Source organism: Oxyura jamaicensis, chromosome Z, assembly GCF_011077185.1.
Source record: "Oxyura jamaicensis isolate SHBP4307 breed ruddy duck chromosome Z, BPBGC_Ojam_1.0, whole genome shotgun sequence".
NCBI lineage: Eukaryota > Metazoa > Chordata > Aves > Anseriformes > Anatidae > Oxyura > Oxyura jamaicensis.
The window spans coordinates 43,329,684-43,350,661 of record NC_048926.1 but is presented as its reverse complement, the minus strand read 5'-3'; the positions used below and the strand labels follow the sequence as shown (position 1 = coordinate 43,350,661).

Here is a 20,978-nt window from a genome sequence, read left to right as displayed (position 1 = left end):
AAAAAACAAACAAACAACAACAAAAAAAAAACTGTTCAAACTTAGAACCTGAAACAGAAATTAATACAGCTCTACCACAGAAGGAATCCTACATCAGTCTTTGAAAGCTGAGGAATGCAAGTGGATGGAAACTTACACAAAATCTCACAGGTATTGTAAAAGCAGTGGAACAAAGTCCTAAGCAACATAAATTTGTAATCCCCACTGGCACTTACAAGTGGTGATCTCAGGGGATACTCACATACATGAATTACTTGAACTGCTAAAAATCCAAGAACTGCTTGGATTTTTAGCATCTAGTTTTCTATCATCATATATTCTCAGCATTTCTCAAATGGTGATCTCCATGAAGCACATATGTACCTTGTACTACATAGAACTTAAAGTATTGGAGACATGGGGCCACTCAAAATAAAATAAAATAAAATAAAATAAAATAAAATAAAATAAAATAAAATAAAATAGGCTGGGTTTGTTGTTCTTTGCTCCTTTTCTTTGTTTCTGATCCCTCAAAATACCTGGATACATATAGACCACAATTTCCCCTCATAAACTAAGGCACTTCTGAAACAGCATGATCTGCATATAGCCAAAACTTCATAAAAGCACATGAGTTCATCGTTTGCACAAAAGAAACTGAAAGAAAAACCCCAGCTCTATAAAGTAAGGACTTATGTGGCAACATGGATGCAGACTGAATCCGGGGTCAAAACACTCTCCAATTTACACCATTAAGTCTGACTCTTCTCTTTTGCCATTGCCTTGATCAAGCTTTCTCTTAGGAGCTGTCCTAGCCTCAGTCCACATCAAGGTAGATAGAGACCTGTATACTATGACTTTTAGCTCTCTTCACTTCCACTGCATCCATTATTAGTCTATTTTCTCTTTAGTATCTTTCCATTTCTTTCCTAACTTGCCCTTTTTGTATTCAGCATCTCCCTAGTTGTGAGTTCATCTTACTTCTCTCTTACCATATACATGTGAAGTTCTTCATCCCACCACCTGTTCATACACTTCTTTTGGGGAGAGGGAGAGAGGGGAATACAGCAAGCACTTGTTTAAACATACTCTTCATATATATTTTATTAGTAAGAAATATGAGACCCCAGATAATTTTCCCGTGTTAACAAGATCCATCAGTGCAGCAGTCTGAACCATTAAAAGCTGCCAAAAACTTAACAACTCATTTTCTACCTCCGTCATTACAACTAAGTGTGAATTTTGTAACCAAAGGCAATCATAGTCAAATGTCCCATCTTATAATTAAAAATGTCCCACCTTCAGACTTGAGATGACTCCCTAAGTCCTTTTTTATATATTTGGTATGTCATTTACTGGCTTGTTCCTGCTTCACAACTGGAACTATGTTCCTCTTTTACATCCTGCACTTTAGGATCAGACTCAGAAAAACTAGTAGCTGACAGAAATAGAAATCTGATATCTAGAGACCAAATTTTATATAAATAAAGAGTGGATAGCTAGAAATGTCTTACAGTATGTTCTGAAAGGGTGACTTGGCCCCTGAAAAATGTTTTAAGAGACTCCTCTTCTCTTTATTGGACCAAAAGAGAATGATGGCTTAAATGTTTTCAGATCTTCGTAAAATCCTTTATGCAGAATGACTTCCATGGATCAGTTCATAAAAACTCTCACTCTTTGAAGTAGTTGCAGTAATTTGCTCCTTGTAAGGTAATTTGCTTAACATAAGGCACTTTCAAACAGTAACAAATTTATCTTCCAAATGTCCACGTGATACGTAAATATTAGTGTCCCCATTAAACAAGTGATGCACCTGAGGCAGACAATTTGTGTCATTTGCCCATGACTATAGTGATTGGAATGTCAATGTCAAACAATTAAAATAACTTCCTGTGTCTGGTTCAGATGAGCAATACCACCATTGTCTTTGCATGTCTACACACTAAAAATATTGCATATTTGAGCACATTCATTTATTTCTACGTCTTATCATACAACACTGACGCACAAGAGTTAATAGCTCCTTTATATTATATTCACTGACTAAATAATGAAATGTTGTAAAGATATTAAAGGATTGACATCCACCAAAATGGCTTTAGGCACTGGCATTGTACAACACAACTTCTATAAGTACAAACGGAAAGTCAAAAAGTTCAGTATTCCAGTGACTCGATGAAGGTCAAGCAGTAAGTGTGTCCCCATGCTACAAACTGATCCTACGTTTTGAGCAAAGCTCCTCTTAGTTATCTGTCAAACAAGATAAACATGTCAAGGAAGCCCTCATGGGAGCCTTATTACCTATTTGAATAGTAGAGTCTGCCAAACTGCAGGCCCTTGCTGAAGATGCAAAGCTTTTATTTTGCACTTGGTTTAGAACTAAAAGGCATAAAGAGTTTTCTATTCTAATTGTATTTCATTTTTCACTTTGTAAGCAACCCAATTGCTTAAGCAAGACATGAGGAAAGGAAGAAATTAAATAGAATAGCTCTCCCTTTTCTCATACTGGTACTTCAAATCACTTGCTGGGACTGATCTGAAATCTCCAAAATCTGAATTCTTCAACACTCCAGTCTGAATGAAGAGGGTTTGTTTTAAAATCTCATGCAATCACCTTCTTTGCCATAACAACATGGAGCAAAATAAAATCTATTAAAGCAGAGAACATACTGACCATTCAGTATATGCCTACAGACAAATAAAAGAGAAAAAATAAGACAGTAAGTTACATCCCCCCCCAAAAAAAAAAATAATAAAAAAAAAATGCAGAAGCCTCAACAAATCATCATGCTCAAACTGAACAAGATACCACTCTAATTCGGACAGCATTATATTTAAAGTCATATGAATACAATTATTTGGGCACACAATGATTAAAGACTTTAAGGCATCATGGACACGTTCATGGACACAGAAGTCGTTACCACAAGAGCGGAGTGACAATATTACTAAGCACAAAGGCTACATATAGATGTACTGCATTTCTTACCTAAACGATAATACTGTAAGACAATTAAGAAATATGCTACAATTGAAGACGAGTTCCAGTCTGCCTTCTCCTACACTGTCTTTAGCAACAAAGCTCAAACCGTATTAAGATTTTACAAGCAAAAAAATATGGTGAATGAAACACAAAGAAAATAAATCCACCACTATGGAACGCGCTCATATTGGAATAACCAGTTTTGTAACCAAAACTGTTACAAAGTTTTCAAGGAGTTGCATGGTCTAGAACAAAGTTACTGAAATCATTTGAGAGAAAAAGCTCTCAAATGAGAGAAAAAAGGAGAAAAAATCTGGGTTTGACTTTGGCAGACCAGATCCATGGGTTTGTTCATAAATTTTAATCAGCTTGGTAAAAAAAGTACTGCATTCTGACTGATAGTCCTAGTTGTAAACTTCCACACAAAAGTCATAACAAACAGCTATGAAGGGCCTGAGGGAAAGGTATTATTTTGGGGTCATTTATCCCAAAATGAATATTTATTTATTTATTAATTTTAATCAACCCACTTGATGTCCGGTCAGAGAAACAGATTTCTGTATTGCGATCTGCACGCTCTCAGAAGACTGCAAAAGGGGCAATCATCAACAGCCAGCAGCTCCATTTAGGACGTGGTAGGCAGTTCAGAGAGAGCTTAAGGAAAGACAATCACCATTTAAAGGGTGAACCTTAAACTCACAGATGGGAGAAGACAGCTGGCACTGGCCAAGTATGATGGGAACTTCAGACTTTGTTATATTGTTTTGCATTGCACTACCACACAAAGCTCAAAGCATTGACAGAAGCTTGATAACAACATTCAAAATAACCTCACTAGCCCCAGTGGGATTAAGCACATATTTGTTTCCCTCTACTTCTGTCAGATTCTATTTGTTAGTTTGTTATGGGGCTGCTTTGGGGAGGGGTGAGTTCTCCCTCCTTTCTGATATTGGTAAAACCTACAGAAACTCTACAGTTTCTAAAAGCAGCTGTGATAATATTCTGGTCTGCAACCACCCACTTGCAGTGCTTCTAGCATGTTAGGTGCACTATAAATGTTGTCCTTTTGCTGGAATATGAACACTTTGTGCTAAAATTATATGCAGTTCAATTTGGCAGAAATATTTTCACCTTTTTAACTGAATTATGCTGTTTCAAACTTTATCCACTGATCTACCTTACATGAGTTTGCTCTGTACTTCCATCCATGCATAGTGGCATGTTGCTGTATTAACATTTGCAAAATGTTGTTTATTTTGCAATTAGCTGTTATTTACATTCACTTTTTTTTTTCAATGGTGGAAGTAGAATAAAAGAGGACTAGTATTATTCTTCTGCATATAGTCTAGGGGAACTCACAAACTTTCTCCTGCCCTCTCCTCTCCTGTTCCCCTGTTAGTTTGCAGTTTCATAAAATGGTTAGATGGGGTCAGACATACACACAAAATGATGAGATATCTTGGCAACCTTCAGTGAACTCCCACCATAAACACTTTCTTATCCTCCAGCAGGCAAGCAAGCCAAGGTGTTTCATAAGAGCAACCCACAAATCTTAATGAATACACTTAAGAAATTAACTGAAAAATTCACCTTTTATGCTGCTGCATCTTGCAAGTCTAAAAACCTCACCTCCACATTGAATAAACCAAAAGGATTTTTTCACACAAAGCCATTAACAACAGACCCCATGTTAAAAGTGATTAAAATACACACAAGCAGAGCAAAAGAGAGACATGTTTCACCAGTTACTCCAATGAATTTTGCAATGCTATCCAAAAGTCTAGCACAACATGAGAGCTTATTCACAGAACAGTATCTTTATTCATACTAACCCTATTTTAAGTCTGTTTGTGCACAGCTCACAGCTACACTGATCCTGTTCCTGAAGTCAATCACCAGAACATGCTATTTCACCAGGCTCTAAAAGACAAGTGAAAAGGAGCAAGGCAAATGTTAAAAGAATTGCCTCATATGTTGCTACCTGATGCCAGCTAGAATCCAGAACACCACAAACAAAATATTTTAGTTTTGTTACTGGTGGTGAATGCATGAGCTGACTTGCTTGTCATCTTTATCTGCAAAAGCACTCTACTACTACAGCTTAGGAATGAACGTATCCCAAACTGTCATCTTACCTTAGATATACAAAATGAAGAGAAGCCAAAGAGAGGGTAAGTTATTTCCACACAGCTGTCAACTTCTCTTGGTAAGAAAAGGATCAGTACAGCCAATGTACTGGAAGCCTCCAGAGGATCTGGTGCTCCCTGTCACATAAACTGGACTCTTTTCTGCACAGGTACAGTCACGGGGAGAAGGCAAGGGGGGTACGTGATCTCTGTGGCAGTCTCTGTGTCTGCTCAGCATGCATAGAGCTTCCAGGTACAGCCAATGCTTACGCAGCATAGCTCAACCAACAATCACCCTCTTGACATTTCTTTCTGGGGAGGCTAGACACTGTTAATCCCAAACTCCAACCATTTTCAAGCTCTGTAAGCAACAGAATTATTCAGCCAGGGCACAGTCCAAGTAGGGGATAGATAATCCCCACGCAAAGGATGGGATAAACTAGCATTAAAAAATATGAGGAATAAAAGAAAGTCTTCAAGACAATGCAGAGGCCTGCCATGAACCCAAAATTTCATCCTTTGCATAAAGATATTTCCTACTGGACATACAGCACTTATGCCTATTTGCACACTTCTTTTTCTGATTTTCAGTGGAATGTTTTTTCCCTCTTGTCATGTACATGGTTACGTGAGAAACACCACTGAGTGCCAATTTGAGTTCTCCGTTTACTGAGTGATCAGGTTTTTGTTTTGTTTTGTCTTTTTTCTAAAGTAGTTTCTGAAGAAAGGTGGGGAGATATTTAGTGAGAGGGTATCTGAGGTGACCATATTGTGTTTTCACAAGACAACATAAAAACAAAGTACTGTCTTTTCTGCATCTCTGCCTGAAGGCAACTCAGGAATTTCCTTCTTATGAATGCAAAATATTCATTCACATTATGGGGAAGGTTTGACAAGATTTTTTAAGCATGTTTTATAAAGATTTTCCAAGGCAATCTGGATTTTTATTCTCTCCCACTTCCCTACTAAGAGTGTTTATTAAACTTCAGTTATAAAGTAATGTCTATATGCTAAGTTGGGACTAATTTTGCTGTCACTTAATTCAAAGGCATAAGACTCAGAGTGTTCATGGATAGCTGACCCGATCCTGTTATTCAGAACTTCCAAGAACCCCAGGTTGTTTACCTTCATTTATTAATTATCAATATATATTTATGCTGCAGACTTTTCAAGGCAGGTAATATTTTATTATTAGTCCAGGTCTTACATATTGATATGGTGTTCTAATCTCATGTTTTAAGTATTGCTTTAGTACCGATTCAATAATTCAATTCTAATGATAATAAATTGAGAGAGTGTTTCTGGAACTTTGGACTATGGATAGATCCATACTTGAATGCTCACATGTGAATGCGAACTTTGGAGAAGTTTGAGGTTCACATCAAGCACAACAGAAGGTCATTCCTTTCTAATGAAACATTTAAGTTATTTGTAGCTCACCACTACCAGACATACCATGTCTGAATTCATTTCAACCAGGAAACATTAGTTTTTGAAGGACTGTATGTGAACTGTGATCTCGTATCACTGCTGTTGATAACCATCACTAGTCATATGTAGAGAATAAATAAACTCTGTACATGAGGTTGCTGCCCTTTAAGAATTTTATGTAGTCATTATCCCAAAAGCATACCCTTAATAAAATATTAGCTAGATAGACAATTTTGCAACTAAAAACCTACTGAAGTCAAACTTACTGATTATGCAGTATGATAACCCTTCCCAAAGAGACATACACACCTGCCACTCTCTCCTGCTGCCACTTACCAAGACATGCACAGAAGCTCAAGAAAATGCATCTGTCAGAATATGCCAGTAAGACAGGAGGCACTGCAATTGCATCTTCCACTCTTGCTATTGTTTTCCTTGTATCTATCACCCTAAGGCAACATTTGAAGAATGGTCTGAAGTACTTCTGATGTACCGCATAGATTCTCACCAAATATTTGTAACCTAATTCATATTAAATAAATTTTAAGTTCCTGTCTTCTTTCTCCCTACACTGAACAAAACACTAATCTCAGATAGTATTTTACTCCAGGAAGTGTCCCATGGGGCTGTGCAAGCAGGAGGGAAAGAAGTGGGATTTGTCATAAGAGAAAAAAGAGGCACAGAAGAACTTGATCCAAAATTCTGTGTTCCCACCTACATTTGTCTCTAGCCTTACTTACCTGATGAATAAATGAAACACTAACTGTGATGGTTATTTATCTGGTTATCTCAAATGCTCTTGGTGCAGAAGCCTGATGTGTAAGTTTGTTCAACCCACAAAAATTATGATATGTTTAAGACATAAAAAGCAACCCTGCTTACCTTTCATTCCAAACTTAGAGTGTCTTCCAAACTTCAGAATAATAAGCATTATTACTAAGCCAGTGCACACCAGTGCTGCTATTCCCACCACAACATACACCTAAAAAAGAGTACACAAATAGATCTGTTTGTATTGTCCTCATGATCTGTCTTCCAAGACATTTAACGTACATTCAGATTAAATCAGTTAGATAAAGAAATTCATTTCAACCAGGAAACATTTGCACCCAGATCAAACAGTAGAGAAAACAGCCACTTCTTGAAGTTTCTTCTTTCCTTCTATCCCACAGAGAACAGAGATGCAGACACCTCTTAGAATCATTTTTTCAACATCCTACATGTTCAAGGCAGGGAGGGAATATACATTTCCTCCTTCCCTTCCAACAGTGGCATATTACAGGAAAGCATGTAAGGAAAACACATAAGAAAAAACTTTTTTACTGTGAGGGTGGTCAAACACTGGCACACGTTGCCCAGAGTGGCTGAGGAGCCTCCACACAGCCCTGTGAAACCCACCCTGATTTCGCTGTCCCCACTTTGAGTCAGGAGGGGAAGAGGAGCAGAAAATTTCCAGAGGTCTCTTTCATCCTCAGCCATTCAATTATTCTGTTATCAGAGAAGATAAGAGTGGCTGGGATCCTCGAGATGGGGGACTGGAGGCTTGTCAGTGTTATGTCATTTAACAGATAGGAACAGAACAAAACAGGAGCTTTAGGAACCAATCCACTGCCCTCTCAGGACTTCTCACCCCCCAGCCATGAGCACTGGAAGGAGACACTGGTCGGGTTTCCTCTGATTCCTCCCCCATGCAGGAATGTCTCCTGAATGCCTCCTTTCCCTCTCCTTCCTCCTAGCTCTCAGCCCATGCACTGGTTAATTACGCACTCGCTCACTGCCTGCTGCTGAGCCAGGACACTGAAGCTGGGGGGCAGCAATATTAACCAGGCTAGCCACCTGATGCCAGTTTCCAGCAGTTTGGCTCAGGACAGTATGGGAGGCAAGGCAGCAAAGGAGGAGACCCCCCGGTTTATTTTAGCATAGTTTAGCATAGAGAACTATGCTAAAGTTCTCCTGCACATGATCAAAGCACTAGACAAAAACACGTTTTAGAAGCATAGGTAAAGAGTCTGAAAGTTTGTTACAGCACATCCTCTCTGTTAGGAGCAGCTGCCTTCAGGACTGGAATTCAAACAACAATATTTAAATTACCTTGGGTGCCTTTGTTTTGTAAATAAAGAGTTGGTCTCCCTGCCTAAAATTAGAAGCAGAGTCTTGGCCTAAAAAAATACAGTAAATTGTTCAGAAAAACAAAAAATCAATTAAGAAGCAATTTTACATGGTCTGAGAAGAGATTCTCTCTTTCAAAAAATGGGGCAATGGAAGGGTAGGAGTGGGGTGCACCACTTTAATTTTTCCTTTTACTTTTTCTTTTCTTTTTTTTTTTTTTTTTTCTGTTTTGATCACAATGTGGTAACAGCTCCAGTGTTCTAGTAGCTTAGGGTCCCATTACAATCTCTGCAGTTTCATTAGTTGCATAGTCAGAAAGTCTGCCAAGATTACAGATCAGATCAATGTATATACTTACAGTGATGCTATCTTCATTCTCTTTGTTGGAAACATCCGTAGAAGTGATTTGATTACTGTTATTTGTGGTGTCTCCAAGATCATTAGGCGTGGTTTCATACTCTTAGGAAATGAGAAAAAAAAAAAAAAAAAAAAAAAAAAAGTTGCTTTTATAATTTTGTAATCTCAGAAGTGAAATGGTTGTCTTTATTATTTCAGCTCTGTAGCACAGTAAGGTCAGCAACACCTCTTGGGACTCTTTGAAAACAGCACATACTGGCTATTGTACCTAGTACACTTGGTGGGGGATGTCTGTGACAGGTAATTTTAAACAAATGTGTTGTGACTGAGAGACTTGACAACAGAAGCTGCTTCTCACTGCAGCTTAACAGAGAAGCAATCTACACCATAATCTCTCTCTCTATTGGAAAACCTAGAGTTAAAAAGAACTCCATCCATAAAGCTATTTTTATGTGTTTCTGACTCCCCTTTAAAAATGTAAGACTGCCTTCTACACTGAACTTCTCTAGCCTTATATTCAGCCAAATATAGGACTGTCTTAGAAACTAGCTTGGGGACTTCTGTTTAGCTGAGGTGAATATAGCATTTGGCTTTTTAGCTGGCTTTTTACTCTAAAATGTGAAATAGTTGTTTTTCTTAGTTTAAAAAATAATTTTAAAATACTGTTGTGTGCATAGAGGTTAAAGTTAAGCATGATAAAGACATAAAGGTAAAACTTTAAAAAGTTACATGCCTGAGATAGTATGAAGAAATTTATCAAAATAATCCTACCTAAAGGGTGAACCTGGAACTACTCCATCAAAAGAATAAACAGGCTTTAATTATTTATAATTATTTAAAAATTAAACATATTTACAGTCCGTGATTTTTTGTTAAATTTATTCAAATGAGATAAAAAGAATTAAATATTATGCATATGAACTTAGAGATACATACATTAAAATAAAAAACTGAATGTAGTTTATGATTACATCTGAAAATATACATAATGTTTCAATTTTATGACTGTAAGGTGTCTGTAATGTGTGCAGATCAAAGAAACAAATAAGGGCAGTAACTGCATCTATTACTCATGCACCTCTAGCATTGTAATTTAAATTTGCAATTAATCCTGTATTTCTTTGCACGTTTTGATTAAAAACAATGCCATAAGCCTAGAGATGAAATTGTAGCTATAATATGAAAAAGCAAAATGCAGAGGCATAGCTCTAACTAACCACAGAGGCTACTTAGACCACCCTTGCTACTTAGAAAGGGGAGGAAGGGAGGGTGCACCTTGGTAGAATTTGCCTTCTCTAGCACCCAAGGCCATTTTGGAGAGCTCAGCTGGCAACGCTAGCAACAAGCTGCACCAGGTTTTTGATCTTCATGCATGCACAAACACATTTTCATTTGCAAAGCACTCAGCAGGCTGGAGATTTTTGGTATATGAACCCACACAGCTACCTCTTTCACCAGTGTACAGTCAGGTTGTCTAATCAGCTCATGTAGTCTATTCTGGCTCTATACCACACATGCCGAAGGACAGGATTTTTTTCAAGCCAAAATACATACAGAGCTTTCATGGGAAACAAAATTTAATTTCCTGGTCTTTTCCCATTTGAACTCTCCAACTCAGCTTTGTATCTCTATGCCTATAGCTTCCTATGCAGTAAGGTCAAAATAGTAATGAAAGGCAAACAAACAACATTCCTTACTCCAGGCAGCATAAACGCTACCCAAATGACTCACCTGCACAAGCAGCCTGGACACTGAGGCAGAGTGCTGTGCAGACCAGCTGCTACTCTGGCTACAAGTTTTGCCACAGCAAAAGAGGAGGCTTGTTCTTTTGTAGGCAGCACATAAGCTTTTCACCAGTGCAGAACTCAGCTTATAACAAGTATCTCAGCCTAGAGTAATCACTAAGAGTTTTGATCAACCCTATTTACAGTAGTTTTATAACAAGACCAATAAACAAAACATATTGAGAGCCTTCATTGCTCTCTGTAGTACAAAGTTTCTAGAGGGATTTTTTTTTTTTTTTTTTTTTTTTCTCTCTTAAATTTACCTGTAAATAGTGGAGGGCAAAAGCAGTTGCTCTTTGCAATTCTGTTTATGTCCACATCTGTACTAAGCTACTGGGAAGCATACCCTGAAGGACTAATGAGAACTATGCAGAATATTTCATGTCTGGCTTGTGAGTCCTCTGAATGCAATTTTATATTAAAAAGGGCAAGAGAAAAAGTAGGTCACTTCAGTACATTGGTGTTGCATTGCCATTTCCCACCGTATAACTGTGAAACATTTACATTTGAATGAGTGCCAGAATTTCAAAGCCTCTTGAAATGGGTGAGCCAGGCAAGGAAAACATGCACAACAGCCATCCAGCCAAAACCAGGCAATTCTGAATTAAACAAATTCTTGTTCACTTTATTATGCAATCATGCTATAGACACATTGCATTCTGATACAGACAGGGTCACACCTCTTGACTCACACTATGTGGGACTCTTATTGCTTCAGGGCCAGATTCCCTGGTGCCTAGCACCTTAGGCAGTTACCTATAACTGGGCCAACTGAGGTAAAGCACATCACGAGCTGGAAAGTATCCTGCAGCTGCTTTAAAAACAAGGTGCAAAGCAGCTGGGATACAGCTGAGAGCACCACAATAAACACTGGGGTGTCATTGTGCACAGTCCTCCTGGGGGCTCAGTGCTATGGGGCACAGGGCACGTTGTCTCTGTCATGTTCATGACCACATTAGAAGAAGCAGGGTGGCATGGGAACTAGCAGCCAAGGAATCTGGCTCAACCCTGCACAACCCTGGGCAGGTTGCTCTGGGCAGGTTGCTCTGTCTCCACCAGTACCTCCTGCACAGGACCACGCCGTCCTCTCCTCCTTGCCTTTTCCATCCACAAGGGACCAGTGACAGCTCCACGCCATGAGCAGGTGAGGCTCCACATGCAGGGAACCCCCCAACGAACATAACAACATGCAGACTTCTGCTGCCTCCCCAGTTCTTCTGTTTCCCACAGAATTTTTAAAACACTTAATGGGAAGCCTTTGGAAACCACCTCACAGGGAGTGCAAGACACAGAAGGGTCAAGTCCCAAGGGACAGCTGGGGAGTGGGTGGACTTTAAACCCCGCTTCCAACATATCTGAGTTGCTAGTAAACTTTAGCACAGAGATCAAGTGGTCTGAAAAGGAGTCGTGGAAAAGGCTCGGTCTCCAGGGGGAGCTAATCCCAGCGGGTCCTTCTGTCAGCTGTGCAGGCTGTGTTCTCCACAGAAGTGAAAGAGCTTCTCGGCTTTCCAGCCTGCCTCATATATTCATCTCAGCAACTGGACTTGTGAATTTGGAATAATTTAGGGAAACACTCTGGAAAATGTTTCTCAAAGCAAGCACTGAGTCACTGAAGCAAAGATCAAAGACAACAATTTCAAAAAGTAGGAAGAAAAGCCAGAAATAACAAGGAATACTGCTTTCATCAGGGTGAGATCTTGCTGGTTGTGATTCCCTTGCACAACTTTGAGCACACATTTTGACAGAACGTACCAAAGTCACTTGAAGCACAGTGCTCACATGGTTAAAGCCGCACACATGCACCAGGACCTTGGCAAACAGCTAAGATTAAAAGCTTCATGTACATATGTATATATGCTTATGTAATACAATAGAATTAAGAAATTGTGCAAACCATCATCACCTTCTGCAACCCCCATCCCCCTCAAAAATAACAATTTGAAAATAGAGGGAAGGGAATCTGTGCTTTAGTATTTCTAAGCACTTAAAGCCAAAGTGGTGCTTCAATTGCACGTTTGCTAAAGTTTAATGACATGGAATGGAATCAAAGCAATAACATTTAAATCAGCTTAAAGAAAACTTGACTTATGGGCCATTTCATCCAAATGAAAGTACTCCAAACAGGATCAAGCTTCTGCTGGAAGCTAAAGGGTGTTGGGGTACGTCGGTTAGGATGGATTTCTCGTGCTCACCAGAAGTGCACCAGAAGTACTATGTAAAACTAGCTGGTTGTTTTGCTGTTCGCAGCTTCTATTCTAGTGCATGCTGGCTTCCACTAGGTACAGACTAAAACATTTTGCCTAACTAAAAACTCATGTGAATACCATGTCATCAAATCTTCTGGCACTCACTCAGACATCACTGAGCTGATGCTTTGCTTATGTAAGAGAGATTAAGGGAAGGTACAAATGAGAGGACAGAGAAAAATAAATTGCCTACAGGAAAACTTACTTGTGCCAACCTCTTTTCTAAGTGGGATTTAGGGGTACATTTTTGAAAACTAAACAAGTATAAAAACATTCCTGAAAAAATAAATTAAGTTATATAAGGAGAAATCATGAACTTCCTTTCCTCCACGAAATGCTTCTGAAAGGTTCACAAAATCTCATGCCTGTGAGCTACATCAGACTACTGTCATCCCACAGAACTAATTGCAACCATTCATAGCAGTGGATTTATGCCTCTCCTAATGTGAATCAAAAGCAGCAGGGTAAGTAAAGCATCACATTGCCCTTACCGATCTTAAATAATATAAGGCAGGACAAGAACCAACAACACAAAGTACCTTCTGAATTGTATTGTAACATGTGCCATTTCAGTTTAACTGAGACTGATATTCAATCTTTTAGTGGTTTGAGTTCCTTCATTTCTATCATTAAAAGAAAAGAAAAAGAAAATCAAATATATACCATAAACGTCTGGATCCACAATTGGGCCACTACCTGTACATGGAGAAGAGAAAAAAAAAAAAAAAAAGAGAAAAAGAAAAAAAAAAAAAAAAAAAAAGAAAGAAAAAGAAAAAGCCTTTGTAAATAGATTGTAAATACTGAAAGAATAAGACTTTCTTTAGGATTTTTTTAAGGGTTGACATGTTATTTGTAATAGCATTTATCAGTACCTACACAAACACAAAGCAACATCAATATATTACACTACTTGTTAAACAGATTACATTTCCAATTATTTTACAGCTATCCCAAGTTAGCACTTGGTTTCATGTACTCTATGAAATGTGTATCTGAAAAAAGTGCAACAATAACTATTCTTGTTGAGAATCAATGATAAGATTCACCCTGACCTTAAGCAGACTTCAGTGGGAGTTATCATTACTGACTTTTACCTGGACAAAAAAATTTTGCAATTTAAACACTGCAAGAGCAAAGTGGTTTACAGCTACAACACTGTGAGCTGTCAAGTTAAGGGCTAGAGGTAACAATGACCTACACAGCCCGATCTCATTCACTCTGTGAAAGGATGCTTCCCAGAAAACAGCTGCACAGCTGAACCAGAGTTCTTTGTACCAAAAGAATCTCCTATAAGCCATCCTTTACAGAGGCAAATGGACACATCTAGTCTACACTTTTCTAAATTTTACTAGTTCCACTTTGCAGCTTTTTCTAATTATCATACATAGGTAAGGCTGAGTACATATGTGAGTGTAATGCATGGAACACCCACTGAAATTAGCATGATATTAGACTATACACACCCTGAAAGATACTAGCATTATATTTCAACATACCCATTCATCTTGGTTTATAATGTATTTATAGCATAGCATAGCTTATCTAGTAGGCTCCTAACCATTTTTCCTTGTATTTACTCTTTCTTTTTGTTGTTTTGGAAATAAAATTAGCCAATAGCTAAAACTGTTAAAGGTGAATTAAACTTGAAAAAGCATAATTCTAGTACTGTGTAGTAATTACACACCAGTAGCATTACGTTGGAATAAAGCCACAGACAAGTATGACCAGAACACAGTTGTTTCTGCTTATGTCAACAGCGTGAGAATCTGTGCTGAAAATAACAAACAAAGAGTAGCAAACTATCTGCAGAATGGCAGCAGATAATTAGGTTTGCTTTTAAATGTATTTGAAGGTATTCTAGTATCCAGAGATATAGGTTAATAGACCCCATGGGAATTGTCAATCTCCGGAAATAAGTAACAAGTGAAAACAGCCTGTACTACTACTGTCTGTCCTCAAGCAACTTCTGACCAGGGTTTTCAGTGCATAAACATTCACGGATTCAGTTTTTCCACTATAAAATATCCATTTGATGAAAGATGGTATTTCAAATTTACCTTCTGCTATCTGAAGGAAAAATAACATCAGCAAAACTCCCAGGCCTTTATTTCCTGCTAAAATGGCAACATTTTTGTTACAATTTACTGGAATGGGCTAAAGTCATCAAACTAGTTTAACCCTTAATTCCTGTCAGGGGCATTTAAACTAGGAAGTCATTGACTCCATTCAAATACCTTTTGCATAACTAAATACTTCACTTCAAATAAAGTGGCAAAAATCAGTTTGTTGAAATTTGAACCGAACCCAAATTTCTATTTAGAATTGTCTTCATAAAAGCATATCTACTCAATCATCAAAACATCACTTGAAGCTATTTTAGCATTAAACTTCACCACAGTATTTTACATGTTTACATGCAATTATTTTTTAAGGCAAACAAAGAGCAGCATAGTTGTTTTGGTCCCTGTTAGAACAGGTTGCTGTGTAAATAAACTATTAAGAATCTTATCCTTTTCACTCATCTTTATAAAGTACATCAATTTGATTTGCTTGCTTCTTTCTGTATAAAGTTGACATTTCCAAAATAAAGCAGCAGCAGCAAAAGACTCAATCCAAAAACATACTTTTCCAAAACAGACGCATGTTGTTATGCCACATTAGCAAGATACTACTTTTAAGGCATATTTAACATTTTCTCCTACTTCTGCAATACACTATGTGACTTGAATTCCTTCAGCTGAATTTTAGAGTACAGGGCTGGTAGATGACAGATCTTACTTAATTATTATTGGTAAAAGTCTCTCCAGCACTCATTAGTAGTTTTGAATCAAATCTGGGAACAGCTCCCAGAATGTAACTTGAATGTTTCTTGCCTAGTGTTTGTTGTAGTGTAATCTCAAATAAGCATATTATTGTCAGCTGGAACAGCTTCACTGGAATTCAAGAATTTTAGCAGATTAAAACTAGTTTAAAATCTACCTCACAGAATTTGAAATTTCTTCTTCTAGAACTTAACATCTAAAAGAGACTTTTATTTTATGATACTAACTATGATACCATTAACTCAATCCAAATCCCACTGTGGTATATGGTTTCCTATTATTTATGTTTGCAAAAAAATGATCTGCAAGAAGCATGCTGGAAGTTGAGAATATCTTAGCACAAATTCTGTCTTCATCATCATGTTTGATGCAACTTTTTTGACGAAACGTAAAGTGTTACTCTGTTGATGACAGAACATGTTCCAGAGTTAGTTGTATTTTAGCTAGATGTATAACTTATAGGTGAGGGTTTATATAAATATATCTATATATATATATCTATATAGATATATGTTGTGTTTTTTTTTTTTTGTTTGTTTTGTTTTGTTTTGTTTTACATTCAGTGCATTTGCTCGTAAGTGATGTAATAACCAGAGAATCAGTTCAAAGCCTAGTGAGGATACCCCACCCCATGAAACATCAGGACAGGTATTTAATTCAGTTATGAAGGCATGGAAATGAACATAATACCAGGGTGTGGACCTTAATCTTTATGCTTCATTGTACAATATGTGGGCCAAAAGAAGAAACTACACAGTAACTACAGCACTGAAGGTGTTTAGAAGAATCCTAACAGTGTTTTAAATTATAATACTAAATAGTATTATTGTTATTATTATTATTAATAATAATAATAATAATAATAATGGAGGATTCTGTTGTTATTTTTTTTTAACATTTGCTTTTATGTCACCTTCAGTGGAAGAGACAAAAATGTAGTGAAATATTCTAAAGCTCAGTGCCATGATTCTTATCGGAAAAAGCTCCGCTAATAAGAATGACACTGAGAAGGATAACTAGATGAGCAATTTCCCCTGTTGTTAATTTTTAAGACTGGTTTGGTGCCATCCTCTATGCATGAACTGATTTCTGATGCAGTTACATCCTGCCTGTATGTAGTCCTGTTTCCTCTATACTGTTTTTGTGAAGCTTAATCCACCACAGAGCTTTGGAAATGTTTAAAGAACACAGCACAGATTATCTGGAGACCTAAATTCCTTATGAATATAGAAATGATGGAGCAAATAATAACTTTGTCTTTCTAATTGGGAGGATGCCTTCTGTTCTGTTTAGTGATTTAAAAGGCCATGACTGGAAAAATTTCAGTGTAAGGGCAAAAAGAGTAAAAGAAAAACAGAACCGAAAGAGGAATTTGGATCAAAGACAAAAAATGATAAATTCTTATAAATGTATTAGGGAAACTGTTACTCTGCTGAGAAAATGAAGCCAGGTTCATATTAAACAGCCAGAGTGTAGCAGAGTTTCCATTACACAGAGAACATGGACAAGGTGAACTGTATTGCTGAGCTGCTATAACACAGTATCAGAGGATGCCGGTAGCTGAAATCATGACATGTTCTTGTAATGAGTCTATTTAAGAACTGCAGAGAAGAAAGAGGAGAGGAACGCTAAGGACAGCAGGAGTAAATACAGCCTGGCTGTATCAGCTTTTCACCTTCTCTTTCTAAGTGTGGGAAAGAGAAGGACCTGCCATCTTTCTCCCTATAGCAGACTGAGCTGTTAGGAGCAAATGTTAAATACAGACCATATTTTTCCTGTCTTTAGCCTGCAATGCAGGAGAGAAAATTTATTTATTTATTTATTTATTTATTCTCAGATAACATTGGCAATGCACATTGCTGTTTCAGAAAAGAAGGCTTTTTATATCCTGTGATTAAAAAAGCAAACGTAGATATACACTCATATTTTCAAATACAATTGTGCAATTATTTGCACCAAAATATGCCTGTATTTCCACTCTTGCTGTGCAAGGTACAGCAAGAGGTTTTTCCACATAAAACAATACACTTGCATGTCTGCCTTCTTACCCTTACAGTCAATTCACATATGGTTTTGAAAATGTGGGGAACTACGACACCACAGTGAACATCAATCACTGACAGAAGTCCCTGCACTTCACTGAGTCTGCTACCTTGAGTCTGCTCTCATACGTTCAGAATGGCTAAGGCAGAGCCTCTAGAGCAGAAGATGTAGATATTTAACAACAACCATCTTGAGCATTCCTAGGCATGTAGATCCCCAACCTCAACTGAAATGAATGGGAATTGGACATCAAAATGCCTGAGAAGGCCTGAGACTTTGACCTCCTACCTCTTGATTACCTGTTTTCTCTGCAGCTCCCTCTGGTGTCCTAGACAAGGTATTATCGTCAACTCTCTGGACTGCATTACTGATTTTGCCACAAGGCACTAGGTGCATCCCCTTGTACTTGGATACACTAGCTAGCTGCATTCACACATAGTGTAGAAAACCTGTGGAGTGATTGAACGGGCACTCGTTGCTTTCCAGATCAGAACTGAGGCTTGAGGAAACTTTTCAGAACCAGCCACCTTGCACTAGCCTTAGCTGACACTGAGAACGATTACCCAAAGGAAGGATTTAGAGAGCAGTAGCATGGCCTGCCTTGAGAAGCAATAAATAAGAAGAAAATGTTAAAGGAAAGCATTATTTTAAACTGATTTTGACGACACTCATTCAGAGGAAAAAAAAAAAAAAGAAAAGAAAAGAAAAGAAAGAAAGAAAAAAAAAAAACATATAAAAATTTTCCTGAAAAACTGTTAAGCTGGCCAGGAGCAGTATCTCCACAATTCCATCAATTTGCAATTACTAACACTGAAAAAAAATAAATTATACTCACCATCTCCAGGCACTGACATGAAATGAGCATCAACCCGCTTTTCATCTTCTCCATACTCATTCTTTGCCAGTAAGGTATAAGCACCATTATTCAGGTGTGTAGGGTTGTCCAGCTGAAGGCAGCCATGGTATTCACTTTGATTGATAACATGTATTTTAGTACAGATGTATTCAGACTCATTCAGTATAGCCCCTTCATAGAACCACTGCAATGTGGGCTTAGGGTTCCCTTTCACAGTGAATGGAATACACCAGTGGTGGTCCGGGGTTGGAGATTCAATAAATGTGATATTTGGTGCAACTATATTGGAAAAAAGAGTGAAGAACATCAGAATATCCTGAATAAGCCATTTTCCCCAGCCCTTCAAGTTATCAGGGAAGTATTTTTCATTCAAAAGTACAAAAGCATGTTACTTGTAGGAATTGTAACTATTTTCAGGACACTCACGCAGGACACTCACTGGCACTACCTTGGGTACTACATTCACGACTTAAATTAAACCATTCTTTAGAAAGAAAAAAAAAAAAAAAAAAGTTTCAGACAAAGACTTAACACCACCTAAATCCCACTCCCTGCAAGGTTACTGAATCACTGAGAAGGGAGAAAGAGGGATTTTAGTTTTACTTTTTACTTTTAAAGGCCAAGTGCCGGGTCCTGCACCTGGGGTGCAATAACCCCAAGCAGAGCTACAGGCTGGGAGATGAGTGGTTGGAGAGCTGCCAGGCAGAGAAGGACCTGGGAGTGATGGTTGATAGTCAGCTGAATATGAGCCAGCAGTGTGCTCAGGTGGCCAAGAAGGCCAACAGCATCCTGGCCTGTATAAGAAACAGTGTGGCCAGCAGGTCCAGGGAGGTGATCGTCCCCCTGTACTCGGCTCTGGTGAGGCCGCACCTCGAGTACTGCGTTCAGTTTTGGGCCCCTCACTACAAGAAGGACATGGAGGTGCTCGAGCGAGTCCAGAGAAGGGCTACGAAGCTGGTGAAGGGTCTGGAGAACAAGTCTTACAAGGAGCGGCTGAGGGAGCTGGGCTTGTTCAGCCTGGAGAAAAGGAGGCTCAGGGGTGACCTTATCGCTCTCTACAGGTACCTCAAGGGAGGCTGTAGCGAGATGGGGGTTGGTCTGCTCTCCCACGTGCCTGGTGACAGGACGAGGGGGAATGGGCTTAAGTTGCACCAGGGGAGTTTTAGGTTGGATCTTAGGAAGAACTTCTTTACCGAAAGGGTTGTTAGACACCGGAACGGGCTGCCCAGGGAAGTGGTGGAGTCCCCATCCCTGGAGGTCTTTAAAAGACGTTTAGATGTAGAGCTTAGGGATATGGTTTAGTGGGGACTGTTAGTGTTAGGTCAGAGGTTGGACTTGATGATCTTGAGGTCTCTTCCAACCTAGAAAATTCTGTTATTCTGTGATTTTAGCTAAAAAAAAAAAAAAAAAAAAAAAAATGGTGCAGAGGAGTGCTGAAAGAACAGAACAGTATTGAAAATATTTAAAAGTTGGCCCAAAGCAAGCAGTACTGGAAATATCCTCAGCCAGGAATCCAAACTTTCAGATGATTTTCTTCACAGAATCAAAGCCAGAACAGATGACTTCATTCCCTGGATTCTTCTGACAGGGAAGGACCATTTTCTACTATACATTTTCTCATTATTTGTTCAAAACTGCTAAATGCCTCAAGTTTACAGACTTGTTCTGTTTCCCTCAGGAGACTATTCCAACACCTTGCCCATTATTTCACTATTGGGAAATTTTCCTTGATATTTATTCTTAACTGCATCCAATTTCATCTAGTTACACTCCCTTTTATCACTCATAACAGTGCCAAGCTCAGAATCTCATTTACACTGTTCAAACATTTCTAGTTTATGTTCCTTCCCATAGCTATTACATATCCAATTTCAACCTACAAACCATTTGAAGTACATCTATAGTGTTTTTTCTAGTTCTCTGTCATGAGCACATGCTGAAAAATTTTGCCATCTACAAAGTGTTCCATTCCCATCTTCAGTTGAACAGAGGACTGCAACTTGTAAAAACATGCTGCCTTGTTCACACAAAATTAATTCAGGCCAGAATCTTAGATCTAAGAAGCCAGTGTCTCCGTACTACATGTCCCTTCCCCCTTCCTTGGCCCTGACAAATAAGTACATTATTCAAAGCTATGACAAATAAATTTACATCTGGCAGTACAAATGTTGCAAGTGTGTCATTTTTTGAACAAACCAGTTGTTGATTTAGATAATAAAACCTTTAATATTTGTAGTGTCTT

General features: G+C 38.2%; 1 protein-coding gene across 7 annotated transcripts in view; it reads right to left on the bottom strand.

Annotated features, from left to right (window-relative positions):
* NTRK2 (neurotrophic receptor tyrosine kinase 2) overlaps window positions 1-20,978 on the bottom strand; it is a 209,245-nt gene that overhangs the window by 143,112 nt on the left and 45,155 nt on the right. For 5 of the 7 annotated variants that reach the window (XM_035310586.1, XM_035310590.1, XM_035310588.1 and 2 more), the window contains exons 8-11: window positions 18,716-19,015; window positions 13,679-13,711; window positions 8,987-9,087; window positions 7,402-7,501 (exon numbers count right to left, since the gene is read on the bottom strand). In XM_035310586.1, the coding sequence (XP_035166477.1) occupies window positions 7,402-7,501; window positions 8,987-9,087; window positions 13,679-13,711; window positions 18,716-19,015 (534 nt within the window). The remainder of the gene's footprint in view (window positions 1-7,401; window positions 7,502-8,986; window positions 9,088-13,678; window positions 13,712-18,715; window positions 19,016-20,978) is intronic. The other 2 variants (XM_035310587.1, XM_035310589.1) reach the window with 1 other exon arrangement.